General features: G+C 43.5%; 1 protein-coding gene across 39 annotated transcripts in view; it reads left to right on the top strand.

The window, feature by feature from the left end:
• Window positions 1-14,270, top strand: part of tcf7l2 (transcription factor 7 like 2) — an 88,355-nt gene that overhangs the window by 19,620 nt on the left and 54,465 nt on the right. For 35 of the 39 annotated variants that reach the window (XR_011239653.1, XM_069516990.1, XM_069516991.1 and 32 more), the window contains exon 4: window positions 11,597-11,698. The exons of the other annotated variants lie outside the window; for them this stretch is intronic. Coding sequence is in view for 34 of the 35 variants with exons in the window: in XM_069516990.1 (XP_069373091.1) it covers window positions 11,597-11,698 (102 nt within the window). In the remaining variant the exon portion in view is untranslated. The remainder of the gene's footprint in view (window positions 1-11,596; window positions 11,699-14,270) is intronic. 39 annotated transcript variants of the gene reach the window in all.

Below are 14,270 nucleotides of genomic sequence, written 5' to 3'. Positions count from 1 at the left end.
TGGTTGCGTCATCCCCTTGTCATTCATTAGACAAAAAACATACTGTTTAGCCACATTCCATGCAAGCTCCCCCCCCCCCCCCTCTCGAGCACGCTCTCTCCTTCTTCCTGTCTCTCTCTCTGCCCCACTCTCTCTCTCTTTTGGCGTAGACTTTTGCATATATCACAGGCTGGCAGGCTAAGAGCTTGGGACTTCCCCACGCCACACTCCAAGCCTTTGATCCTTTGCTTTGGAGGTAACATCAAAAGGAGAGGCATAGAAAGGCAGCTACTACTGTGAAGTTCAATGTTCAACTTGATGGCTTGGCTGAGGGCTTTTTTTCCCTCCCCCTCTTCCCTCACCTCCCTCCCTCCTCCCGCTGCTCCCTCGATCCCTTCGCTGCATCCCTCAGCTGACAAAAACACACAGTTTGCAGCCAAGGGTGTTTTTTTTTTTTGTGTGTGTGTGTTTGTGTATGTGCGCCTTTGACCTCACCTCCATATAACCTATCTGGCATATAACAAGACCTCCTCCCCGTAAAAACTCAGATATACAGATGGCGTACACAAAGATTCAGTGGTTTCTTTTTGACGGTGTGGTAAAAGGTGCAGTTCCAGTGCCCGGCCCTTCTCATCCCTTTCCCTCTGTGTGGATACCATGCAGCATCCTATATTGCAGCTGGTTGCATCAATGCCAAGCCAGGCTATGTTGCCGCAGCGGTGCTGGATAGGTTAGCTGGAGGAAAAGGGCATCACACACGCCACATTGTTTTCTGCACGCTCTCTCTGTATTTGAATGATCCATCCTTCTCAACATCCCTTCTTCTGAACGTGAGAAAAAGAGAGGAAAAGCTCACAAAGGCAGAATTACCCTCTCCTTGCTTTTTCCAGCTGCTTTGTTTGCTGTGTTGACACGGGGAACATAAAGCTGGCATTCATTTGTTCTCAGGTAAACAAACAATTTTTATAATGAGCATCTCAACTGAGTTTATTATGCAAACTCTCAAAATTAAGAAAGTATCAGATGAAACTGGTCATTCCAGGTCAAAGCCAGGTTTTTCTGTGGCGTAGTCAACCATATTTAAATGACACAGACTCCTGCGATGCAGAAAGCTGAGGTGCTCCACTAAATGCTTTTTCGTCTTTTATGAGCTTCCCTGTCTGACTGTGCCAATTAGCAAAGGCGTGTGGCCTGCTTTTTCTTCTCCTCTTTTTTTTCTTGCTCCAACTCTCTTTCTAGATAGACGCTTGCACCGCACACACACACAGGCACACACGGCAGTACACACACCAAGCACACGTTTCACGTTTGGTGTATCATTAGCTTAGTGTGCGGGGAGGCGTGCGAGCCCGGGCTCTCTCCTGCCTTATCTCCATGTCAATCACAGCGTGTGTGTGAACATCAGTTGTAATGATCTCCATCCAGCCTGTCGGTGCGTGTTAGCGCCTGGCTTCCTTCGCCCCCGGAGCAAGCCGTTCCCTAGCTAATAGATGCAAAATTAAGCTGATCAATAGATGGCCTCAGCTCATTATTGACATGTTATTGCAGTGTGGGATTTTTGTCTAGGGGTTTTATAGAGAGCTTGATGCAAGGCAGGAGGAGCAAACAAAAAATAAAAAGTAAGCCGAATCGCTCAGGCCATTTTATTTCAATTTTGCAATGATATTACATTAAGATAACTGTCTCAGTCCCTTTCATGCAATATTTTAGATGCCAAAGCTCTATTTACATTTCTTGTCTTATTGGAAGAGTAATCATCTGCTCAGTGGTCGGAAATGAGATGGAGACTTTGTAAAACGCCATATTAAAGATTCATCAATAATTGGCATGTGTGCTGCTGTTTGTGTTGCGGGGGTGAGTGTGTGGGGTGTGCATCTCTTATGGATGGATCACGATGTGATTGAGCTAAGTGGTAATTAACCATGAGAGAGGTGTGTGTGTCTTTTTGTGAGCCTGTGCTTACGGTGCTGTGTCAGGGAAGGTGGGGAGGGTGGGGAGGGTACTGTGGAGGGTGCGTCACTGACAGAGGTGATTGGGAGAAGGCGGCTGGGGTAACGTGGTCAGATTAGGGTGGGACAGGAGTGGTGGGGGTGTTGGCACACACTCTGGCCCTGACCAGAAAGCTGCCTCCCCTGACTTTCTTCAGGTCTTATTGTCATGGAAGCATCTCCCATTTTAATGAGCTCCAATAACCAAGCCCTTATTACTTATTTATTCATTAAGCTACCGTGGCAAAGCGGCAGTACCCTGCTGTGTGAGTGTGCATGTAATTGCCTGTGTGAGATTTATTCTTTCCCTCTTCCATGCTTGATATCATAGCAAAGACTGTTTCATAACAGCAATGATTGGTTAGGTAAAAGCTAATTCAACCTAATACAGATGAGCCTGCTTGGATGGGTTACAAATGTATCACCTGAAACAAAATTTGAGATTTGTTTTGAAAGCTTTAAAATTCTGGGCTTTAGGCTTGCTGAGGGAGGAGGCCTCATGAATATAGAGGTCGAACTGCTTCAAGGTGTATGTGCAAGTACGAAAGAGAAACCAAACAGACTGAGTGTTTGTTGGTTTCATGTGATGCTTTTGTGAGGATTAATTGCCTGTTGGTATTTATGTGTGATGCCTTCGACTTAATGCTTTCTGATTGATGAATATGCGTAGGTGGAATTGTGTGATAGCACGTAGTGATTTCAGAATATCGGAAGTCTCTGTGAAGCCTGTGAGTGTACACACTCTCTCCCTCTAAGGCATGTTTCATAGCTTCCTTATATCCAGTCTATCGTTTAACTAATTCATAGTGAACTCTGGCAGAACAAAATCAGACACCCAACATCAAGGGCAGCGTTCAGCTCTCCTCCAGCACAATACCAAATACAGCATTCTTCCGCAGAACGTGGGCGCTGCAATCAGCCTACTTTTCTCCCTCAGCAAAGCTCATCTGCCTTTCACCTTTTTAACTCTACCCTCAACAACCCTAACCCTGCTTCCTGCAAGCAAAGGTAAACGCGTTGTGAGCGTATGAGTTACCCAACCTCTTCTCCTCCCAGCCTCTGTTCTAGCCTTGCATAAGGGGCTCAGACACACCTAGGCCCGCAGACGTGCCTGTTCACCCCCATGTAGTCTCTAAGTAGGTCAGTGTGTACGAGTCTCCAGTCAGGGAAGTCCAGGACCTGATCTTTGCCCTGTCAATCCAGCAGCCTACTTCCGCTCAGATGTGGCTACCCTATTGATTACCATCAGCAATGCACAGAATATCAGAATGCACACAAATAATAAATACTGTGAAGTATGAGTTGAATCATCTAATTTCATAAGTTGACACATGGAGGGATGTGCGTTACACATTAACACAAGGAGTGTTTATCTAAAGTAGAGTGTGTAGACACTGCATTTCCCAGGACACTTGATGTGTTGTTTTAACCTTTATATTTCACCCTTCATTTAACTGGTAAGTGGCAAAACATCCTCATGACAAAACCAGAAAATCCAGTTGCCTGTGACTTAGCACATATATCCTATTACCTGGGTGACTGAAAGTATTTATAGACAGGAGCACCATTATACAAACATGGAGTTTTAGCAACATAAACACCGTCCGCCCCACTCTTATGAGCATTATATCTCAGGAAAGCCTTGAGCAAATATCTTAAAATTTTGTCAAATGTTCGCTGAGACTGAAAATTAACTTTTGTGTTTTAAGGTCAAGGTCAGTGTGAACTCACAAAACTTATTTTCATTCTTCTGAATGTAATATGTAGGAACACTGCTTGGACTAGAGGAGGACCCGATAAAATTTTGGTGGTCAAACACTTTTTTGACCTCTTGAATATGGTATCATAAAATTTGCTTTGAGGGAAGATCTTCAAACTTGGCAGAAACATTCGCTCGGACTCAAAGATGATCTAATTAGACTCTGGTGGTCACATGTCTAAAGTTCACCACTGATTGGCGTAGGCATACAACCACAAGGCCTTCGCAGCTTGAGTATAAAAATCAAAGAATGAAAAATAACCACACTAGTGAGTGTTGACTTGTAATCCCACTTTGGTGATTAATTAAATTAACTCTTAATTATAGTGTGAGTATCTAAGATGCATTGATTATGATGTAAATATTACCATTGCAATAATCCTAGCTTCCAGCTGCATAACAATTAACCCACTTTGTTTATTATGGAAGTCAAAGAATCCACCTAAGAGTCCAAATTATATTTGTGACTGAGTAAATAAAGAAGAAAAGAGGGAGAATCATTCACATAGAAGAGCAGCCAGCTCTGTGAAGCAGGAGAAACACCTTAAAGCAGAGGCATTCTGCAGCAGAGCCTGATGCTAAAGGTGCCAGAGCGCCTGTTCATTAGCAAGGCTGATGGAAGACTAGCCAGCCCCTGCTGGCCTTCACCCTCCCTGCCACTATTTATAGAGCAGCCAAGAGATACTCTTAATGACACAGGGAGAGGGACAGTGGGTACGGGGGGAGGGGGTGCAAAAGTCAGAAATTGAATGGTGTTTACTCTCTGAGCCTTGTTTAGAAGCTGGTGTGTTTTGGACTGCAATCATGTCACCCTCACACTTCCTTTGAGAATGCTGTCTTGTATGTGCATTCAGGTGTAATCTCTGCCAGTCTGTCATCATCCAATCACTTTAATTATAGGTAGTGAGTTGTGTTTTTGCTAAACTTAGGTCTAGTGAACAATTTTCACTCTGTGATTGTTGTCAAAAATTTGTGTCGGCTATGTGTTGCGCAATCGTTTAAAACTTTCCAGTCAATCGGCTGGTGTTTGAACAGCACATTTGTCCACACCTGCTAAGCAAACAGTGTCAGAGCAAAGCCACGCTCATGAACCGGTGTTTAAAGGAGCGAAACTAACTTCCAGAACAGGCCAGATAAAAGTCAAGTGTTTATGGAAATAAGACACCAAACCACATCTTTTCCAAAACTAAGCAATTCTCTCTCTTTTTAAAAATCACTCTGTGAGATGTCTTCAACATCAGTATTTCATAAGCCTGTTTCTTCAGCCTCCTTTTTAAGGGTGAGTAAAGTCTGAGTTTCATGGAGAGGATGAAGAGGTCACGTGAACATGCTCCATGTGGAAAAAAGGCTTACATGAGAGTGTCAGGGTGAGTTTTTCAGCAAGAAAGAGTGAGAAGGGGAGTTTGAGGTGGAGGTGGAGATTGTTGGAAAACGGGGTATGGGTAGGAGGTGAGGAGGGGAGGTTTTGGATCAGGTCGGCTGCCTCAGTGCTGTCAGGGCCAGTGGAACCCCCAAGGTGTTCTGGCTTTAGAGTAAATATGGGCCCAGCGGACCCATTCCTGCCCCAGGGCACACAAACCCCAGGCCTTCCCACATTCCACTTTTATTTTCCTGGTTGCAAAATGCCTCTGGCTATCAGAGCAGGTGGGGTATTTTTTTTCTTTTTTATATTTACTCATAAAATGTGCATTAGTAGAATCAAAGCAGCCATGATGGGCCCTCTTGTGTCTGCTAACTTTTTCCCAGTTTTGTCAAGAATTTCTTCGCTACTTCCATTCACAACACGGTAAACAAACAAATCCATTTGTTTACACTGAACTCTTCAGAGACACAACAACGTATCACATGTCTGAGGAGGCTGGTGTCCTTTACTATTATTATTTTTTTTAACCAGGGGGATTTCAAAGGGTCTGTGTTGCATTAAGCTTCTCCCTCCCTCAATTGCAGAAAATTACTGTCCTCTCCTCAACAAATTACGTGCTTGTACATCCACGTTTTGGCTTCTTCGCTTGCACCTGTGAGCGAGGACAAAGACTGCAGGCAATATCCACAACAGATCAAGACAATATGCTCGGCTCTCGTTTTTAAAGGGATAAAATTGTAGTCAAACTGGATGTACTAATCTTTTAAGCTCTGTGCAGTTTACTCGCAGAGCTTTGAATGGGCTCCTCTTACTAGCCTTGATCATTTCAGCCTTAAATAAAGCTCTTTATAGTAGCAGTCTGATTGGTTTAATCTGCAAGCTGTCAATCCCATCTCTGAGCGCTCTCCCAGAGGAGCTGCCGGGCCTGTCGACCACAGGCTGTACAAATATGGGTGAGCATCGTTGTTCAGGTGTGCATATGTAAGTACATGTACAGTATGTTTGGGGGGAGGGGATCTCTGTGAATGTACATGTGCTATCTGTTCACACTAAGGATAATATGCAAGTAGAGCTATGTCATTTCTGTGATATGAGGAGGCCACAGATGGGCTAAAGATCTGCTGGACTCTGTAGAACAGCACCCAGCATCCATATGCTGACTTTAAACCCAAGCTGCTATCTGTCTATCTCCCCTCCTTGCTTGAACTGCCTCACATGGCTGGGATGCTTGATGGAGCCCCAGTGGTCCTCATCATCTGTGGTCCCTTGCTGGAAAGGGGACCAGTGTTTGGTAGCCATATTGGCACATAAGGAACTCTGTTTGTTTGATTGGTGCGAAGCCCTCTGCTCTTAATCCAAAACAAAATGAACAAGCTGTGTGGTGGCTGCTACTCCAGCCGCCAGGCCGCATGTGATAAATACATCAGATGGGGGATTGATGGAAGGAGGAGTTGGTTGTGGACCAGAAACAAGCAGAACAATCCTGCACTTTCCGTGTCCGTCGTTCACACTAAAAAATGTATGAGAAAGACTTCTCCCAGTTTTTTGTCAATGGCATGTATTGACGTTTGGTTAATGTTTGATAGGATGTGGAAAAAATGGTTTATTTTGGAAGATCAGAGTCTAGCAGCAGTAGAAGTAGTGTTTTAGGTCAAATTGCTTCTGTTGCTGCGTGTTGAATTAGTAACAACAGTGGTGGAAAGCTGGTGTGTGGACGTGTAAGGATGATGTGTGAGTGCTCGGGATGCCCTTCTTCAACCTGTCTTCAACCTGCGTCTCCTGTGCCACGAGAGGTGACACGTGGACCATGGCCCCAACTTGTTTTCACTGCGATGACAGTCGGTGTGGATCTGGGTTAACACTGTTGCTCATAACATGCCAAACCCTCGTGCAGCAGGAGTCGCTCATGTATGTGTGAGTGGTCCAGTATGCAAGAAGGAAGTGCCATGCTCAAAAATAGTATAAAAGAAAAACAGTGCTTAAACAACTGTGATATTACTTGATCAATGGAAAATTATCAATAAATCATTAAATAATAAGTCATTAAATCGAAATGTTGACAATGGCTTATATTTGGGTTTTGGACCACAAATAATTCAAAGACCACCTGGGGACGTTGGTTTCTTTTTATTTGCATGTCTACTGATTTTATAGAGAAATCAAGGTGGACGAAATAATCAATAATGAAAATAATAATTGTTTTAGCCCGTGTAAACAGCCCCCACCACCAACCCCCTCCTTGTGCTTGGGAACGCAGTAGTTGAGAGAGAAATCAGGACAGTGAGAGTGAGTTCATCCCTCTGTAAGGATTTAGAGGACTCCCTTGTCTTTCACTTCATCAGAGACAATTGAGTCATTCAGCTTTCATTGTGGGACTGGCCAGGCGAGGAGGGGCGCAGGGTTGGGGAAGAGAACAGAGCAGGGGGGCAAGGGGGAGAAGAAGGAGAAGCCGTCTGCCACACAACCCATAGCTGGAGCACAACCGCTGGGTGGCTCTTCCAGGGTGGGTCTGTCAAGGGGGGCTGGTTAGTGTTTGTGTGTGTGGGAGGGGGGGCAGGAAGAGTTACAGAGGGGAAGAGAGAGTTATCCTGGAACTCCGGAGCAATTTGTCACATTGGAATGGCTCTTGAGTTACCCGGGGGGCCCCCTCATAGCAGGAGAGTTTTCAGGTCGCAGAGTGGGGAAGAAGGAGGGGCTTGGAGCAGCGGAGAGGGGTCAGAGGCCATGGGCCTACTCAAGCCCAGGCGGTGTGTCCGTTAGCAGGGTAGACGGGAGGGCGGAGGGAACGCGAGAACCAGAAAGAGGAAGGAGGCCAAGAAGGGGGTGGTCGGAAAGCCGAGAGCTTGCCAGGGCTCCGTTTTCCTTGGCATGCTTGTAAAACCTGCAGGAGAGATTAGTGTGTGAGAACATTTGCAATAGCAGGGCTGAAGAGGAGCCACTTGTTAGGGCATGCGCTCCGGCACCCTCCCTCTCTCTGCAGTCTTTTAAAAAGTCTCTCTACCCCATTGCCACACTCAGGGGTGTCACCTTCACGCTCCTTACCCACCTCCTCAGAATGTCCTCTCGACCCCTCTGCCAGCTGCAGCTGTGTCTGAATATTTGCATGTGTGAGCATGTGCGCACATGCAATGGCAGGACTTTCCCATCGACTACATTCACAACCCCCTCACCCCCACTTGTCTTCAGCACTGCCCTGTCTCTGAGTTCCTCTTGTGCCAATGAACACCGTCTTGAATTACTAGCTCATACATGACAGCGGCACTGTCACCCTCGTCCCCCACTTTTACTGTTGAAACACTGCCCCCCTCTCCTCCTCCCCTCGCCCCTTCACAGCAATTAATAACCAGTGTGGGGGGTCCATAAAAAACCCACAAGACCTCAACTCTGGAGTTTTTACAACCTTTCCGTTTTCCACTCTCAGGACATACAAACAAGGATAAACAAACCCAGTTTTTTTAGCAGTAAAAGCCGTCGTGGGGTCATAAATGAGTGGTAGTGGTGGAGAAAGACCAGGCAGCAAGCATTTTTTTCCTTGCAGGGGCTGTAGCCGAGGACAAGGAGTCAATAACTCCCTCCAGCGTCTACCACTGGCAGGCACCCCACAGTGAACTCTTCGCTAATTACCACTGATTTAGACACAGTCTCAGGAAGGGTCGCGACACACTCACTCTCTGACCAGCACTGACACACATAAACAGGCACACACACATAAATACACACACATACACACTCAGACATGCATACAAACTAGCGGTCACCCTGGCTGGATGGCAGCACAAAGAAATTGAATTAATGGACTTGCATCTCCATACAGGAGATGTCTCCATAGAGAGATATATAGACTGTGTTATAGGACTGGACCATGGTTGCAGTGAGTGGTTGTAATTTATAACACAGCAAAACCTTTTGTCACCAAGTGCCAAATTGTGATCCAGGGCCCTGTGCTTGTAATTATGGTGAGATGATTATGAAATCTCTTTAAAGGTCTTGTCTCTTATGCCTTTATGGTTGTTTTAATGGTACAGTGCGTAGAATTTTGTTATATCTAGTGTTGAAATTGAAAAAGAACCTGTGGTAGCATTCAGTTGTTTTGTCATAAAAATTCAAAAGGTGTTTAGTTTGTCCAGTCTGGACTAAAGTAAAAAACATGGCGGCCTCCGTAGAGAGGGTCCCTCAATGTAAATATAAAGTATTTGAATATAAAGGGCCTTTTCTGGGGTTAAGAAAACTACTTAAACTAGTGAAAACATCATGATGATTATTCTACATTACGTTTCTGCCAATAGTTCCCTTTCACCTAAATCTTACACACTGGTACTTTAAGGTCCTTTCCACATATTGCTAGACCCTTCACCTCTTACTGCCATAGCTATTCCAAAAGCCTCAGAGTTGAAACAGCTGCTGTGACCTCTTTCCCCTCAAACTGGGTGGCTGTGACATTGATAAGCAGAGTTTGGACCACATACTGCATCAAGGTCAACACCAGGCAGGAAATTATTCGCCGAATTTTCCATTTGAATGTTTTTTGATTACTTGTCATGTTTTATTATGATTGACTGATGGAAGAAGTTGAGAGCTTTTACTGCTCATCTCAAAAGGTACTACCCTGACTATTTTAGGTAAAACAGTCCACACGGCACATGTCACGAAATTAAAAAGGGACTCCACCCAGTGTATAACAGACAGATGTTTCTCATGACTCTTGTTTCTGCTTATCTGTTTTTCTCTGCTTACGTGTGTGATTGAGAGGGAGGGACAAAGCCGCTGAATTAGACACGGTATCAGGAAGGGTCACGACACACTCTCTGACAAGCACTGCTCAAACACACTCTCAGACTTTCATACAAAAATATATGAAGTAAATGTACCTGCATCTCCACATAGAAGAATTTTTATTTCCCTCAGAACTTCATAAACTGTGTTAGAGGACCTGACCGTGGTTTCACAGAGTGGTTGTAATTCGTAACACACCCAGTGCCAAATTGTGATCCTGGGCTCTAGGCCAATAATTATGGTGAGATGATTATGAAATGTTATAGGATTGCATGAAACTCATGGTTTTATATCTCATGAAATACAGTTTATTATGAGTCAGAGAGGATCTTGAAGTGAAACAACAAAGGCATCATATGCCTAGATCCAAGTCCCGTACATTCATACTGGATTTATCCCCTTCACCATTTTTAAAAACACTGAATTTGTTTTGGAGATACATGTGGCAATAAGGGTTACCTTGTTAATTAGCCAGAACCAATGCTTGGTCCCATCTGTGTTGCTCTTCTTTTGTGTGAAAAATGTCTGCACCTTTTATATTCAAAATTGTGATTCATGTATTTTTGAATACATGAATGGGAAGCGTGCAGCAAATGGTTTAACAAAAGGTCTTTGGATTAACACCATTTACAGCAGTTGCCCCTGATATTAAGTTCCACACAAGTTTGTCCTTTCCACATTTTTCTAGACCCTTCACCTCTTAGAGCCGAAGCTATTCCAAAGGCCTCAGAGTTGAAACAGCTGCTGTGACCTCTTTCCCGTCAAAAAGGGTGGCTGTGACATTGATAAGCAGAGTTTGGACCACATACTGCATCAAGGTCAACACCAGGCTGTCAACCAGCAGAGAATGTGCTCTATGGCCGATGATTATTTTCCATTAGAACGTGTGCAAAGTATTTTTTTATTTTTATTTGTCATGTTTTATTATGGTTGAATACACAAACACAACATTCAAGAGCCTTTTCTGCTCCTTTTAAGAAGGTACAAAGTAAATCTTTATTTGTAGAACAGTCAACACAGCACATCAAATTAAAAAGGACTCCACCCAGTTTATAACAGACAGATGTTTCTCATGACCCTTGTTTTCTTCTTATCTGCTCTTCTGTGCTTATGTGTGTGAGTGAGAGAGATACACAGAGAGGGAGAGAGGGGAAAAAGAAAGAGAGAGACTTTTGATAGAGGCTAAGTCAATCATTTATGGGGCAGTCCGGAGGTTTAGCCTCAGAGAAGCGTGTTGAGACGCCACGCTTTAACCTCTTTATGGGCTCCAATAAAACTGTGACAACAGTCATATTTATGACATTAGGTCATCTTAAAGCTGTAAGCTCTTTACAGTACTGCCCCTGCCCTCCCCCAGTTCTGAATCAGTGACCTAATGAAATCCACTCCCCAGCCACTTCAGAAAAAACTTAAATAGTTTGTTCCTTCACTGTGAATGAGCCTCCAACAGTTTGTTTGTATATTTCTGTGAAAATAATGTGTTGTTTACATTGTGTGCACTCCTGCTGGACTCAGATGTATGCTTGAGGCTATCTTCATCCCATCCACCACCCGCCTTAAGATCCTTCTTTGCTTTTCCATGTTTTTGAGTCTCCACACCCATACACCCCCGTCAAGAAATGTCGTCTCCCTTTTTTTGTCTTACTTTTAATTTGTTCTTTTGGTTTTTGCTTTCTGCATTGTTAACATGTTTTGTTTTCTTTCTTTCCATTCTGTTTCCTTTCTACCATTCAGTACCTACAGATGAAATGGCCCCTGATAGATGTTCAACCAGGAGGTCTTCAAAGTAGACAAGCACTTAAAGATGCCAGGTCCCCGTCACCGGCACACATCGTTGTAAGTAACACTCCGCTCGGTACTTTTCCTCTTTTACCAGCTCTTCTTCCCTTGTTCATGACAGAAAGAAAACAAACAAACCCTGCTCTGCTTCTTCCATCCATCCTGAAAACGTCTTCAGGGTTAAGGCCCTTTCCTTTTCCCCGTGAATGGATGTTTTGACATATAAAATGCACATTTGTTTGCATTTACCCTTAAATCACAGTCACTAACAAGCTCCAGTCAAGTTTTATGTAAACTTCTTGCTTTAGATGTGCAAATTTTGGGAATGAAAGTTTTGTAGATTGCAAAAAGTAGAGTTTTTGTCTGTTAATGATCAGGAGGTCAATGGTGCAGGGGGCTGCCATTGTGGCAGGTGGAGCAGTTATTCTTTGGATGGCCACGTCGCCTCTAATCTCAGAGTCAATGATAACTCCCAGCTCAGAGCTTATGCTGGAATGCCACGGTATTGTCTTTGAGGAAAGTGTGGGTGTTCCTTCAGAATTGATTAGCCTATCCATGGAGTTGGAGGAGTACTCTGGCAGGAGAGTCGGCTGGACAGCCATCGGGGCATATGCAGCACATACACGTAACGGAGCATCCACCCCAGGCATGTCAATATCTAAGAGAATAGCAGCAGCTCTAGAATGAACACTTGAATATGAACTTAGCAGTTAGCCACAGGCATAAAGTTTTCGCGAGGTCAGCGGAAAGGTTGAACATAGGGAGGTGTACGTATGTGGTCACGGGGTTAGCAAGTACAGGAAAATCAATGAGTGTGGGGACTGAGCAGAATTAATGAGGTGACCATGAATGCCCTCGGCAATTATTGGCGCAGTTGCTACTTTTGTCTTGGAGTCGTGCATCTTCTACATATTCTGAAAAGGAAAATTTGAAGAACGCATAACGATTTTAGATGGAGAAGCCTTCCGAGTTTGTATGCTCATAAATACTGTAACTCCTGTGGTGAAAGTGCGGTGCTGGAGCTGATAATACAGAGCTGACCCTTTTTGTTTATGTACTCGGTGCATCAGCACACTGCAGTTAATTGTCATCATGGCTCCAGAGCTCTCACAGACAGTAGTTACGATTTTTACTGCGCAAATTACTTTATCAAGAAACAGCATATCCCTGAGTCACATTTGACATTTGATCAGCTCCGATGCTTTTATGGTCTGAAAGAAACCAAATGAAAAACAGCTTGAACAGTTACTCAAAAGTTGGCGAGCCAAAGCCTCCTTGCTATTTTGTCCATTTAATTTAAGCACATCTCAAAATAGCAGGAGTTGACAAGGTTGTTTATTCGAGACAGAAACCTTGTCAAAAGTTGTGTTTAAGAAAAAAGCGCGAGTGTTGACAAGTGTTATTCTGAACAAAACAAGCCCAGCTAAAGCCCTCCTTATCTTCCCCTGTGATGCTGCTGTTATTTTTATACCGAAGAGTTCAGGGGCCTCTTCGTACTCTGTTATTTTAGGAGACGCTGAAAGAGTCCCAGCTCCTATGAAGTCATTAAACTGGTTGTAGGAAGCAAAAGCTGCAGGTAAATACTTCAGGTTTTATCCTGCTATGACTCATGTGGCTGTAAATACTCACTTCCACCGAAACCCCTGTTACGCGATTGAGTTTTAAAGGAAGTTTTGGAGCAAAAGTTAAGTGTAATTGCTGCAGCTGCAAGTTTTTAGAAAGCGTTAGTAATGTAATAACACAATTTTATATTAATTTCTGTTGTTATAGATATATTTTATTTGATTTCTTAATCATGTCTTGGGTAGTAAATGATCTGTAACCATAACAACTCATTTAGAATGTTATTTTTGGGACAGAAATGTAAGGATCTATTCATCACAATGTACACAGACAGTTGCAATGCAAACAGTGAAGTTTATGACCTCGCAGGCTCGAAACAAAAAGGCTGCACCAGCTCAACTCAACTCAAAACAGAAAACTGGCTACGGGGCGAAAACAGACTTGAAACAACAAAGATGGACAAGCAACCAAATGGAAAAAATAAGCTTGTATGGCTGAAGTATATACCCATCCAGTGTTAGAAAATGTGGTGAATTATGGCAGCATAGTGAGATGTAAAAATCAACATGATTATTTAAAAAAATTGAAAAATTATAAAATACAAAATTAACTTCCCTCATATGGAAAAGTTAGTTTAAAGCAACACTGGTTTTCAGTAAGTGGACGATGCTGATGCTTTTAAGTTTTTATTAATATGTATCGGGATAAATATATGTCTATATTACATTGACGGTCAGGTTTAACTGAAACACATTTTTATTCTATCCATTATTGGATTTCTGCACAGACGGGTAGGGGAATGATGTACTTGATTTGGTCATGATGAGGATTTCAAGTTCCTGACCACAGATGATGAGGCAATTTAAGCAAAACCTGAGAAACTAATGAAGTTAAGAGACTTAAAGACGTCTTTGTGAGGTCAAGAAAACAGTTGGATGTGGAGAAGAATATCTCAGTATCTGAAACTTAAACCCTCTGCTTTCTTTTTTTTCCGGGGCTTCAGTTCTGAGCAGAGAGAGGAGGCAAAAAGCCGAGCACAGCATTGGGAGCACTGTTAAATGTGCAT

Source organism: Paralichthys olivaceus, chromosome 21 (assembly GCF_024713975.1).
Source record: "Paralichthys olivaceus isolate ysfri-2021 chromosome 21, ASM2471397v2, whole genome shotgun sequence".
In the NCBI taxonomy this organism is placed as follows: Eukaryota; Metazoa; Chordata; class Actinopteri; order Pleuronectiformes; family Paralichthyidae; genus Paralichthys; species Paralichthys olivaceus.
Note: the sequence above shows the minus strand (reverse complement) of the source record. Positions and strands in the feature narration are given on the sequence as shown.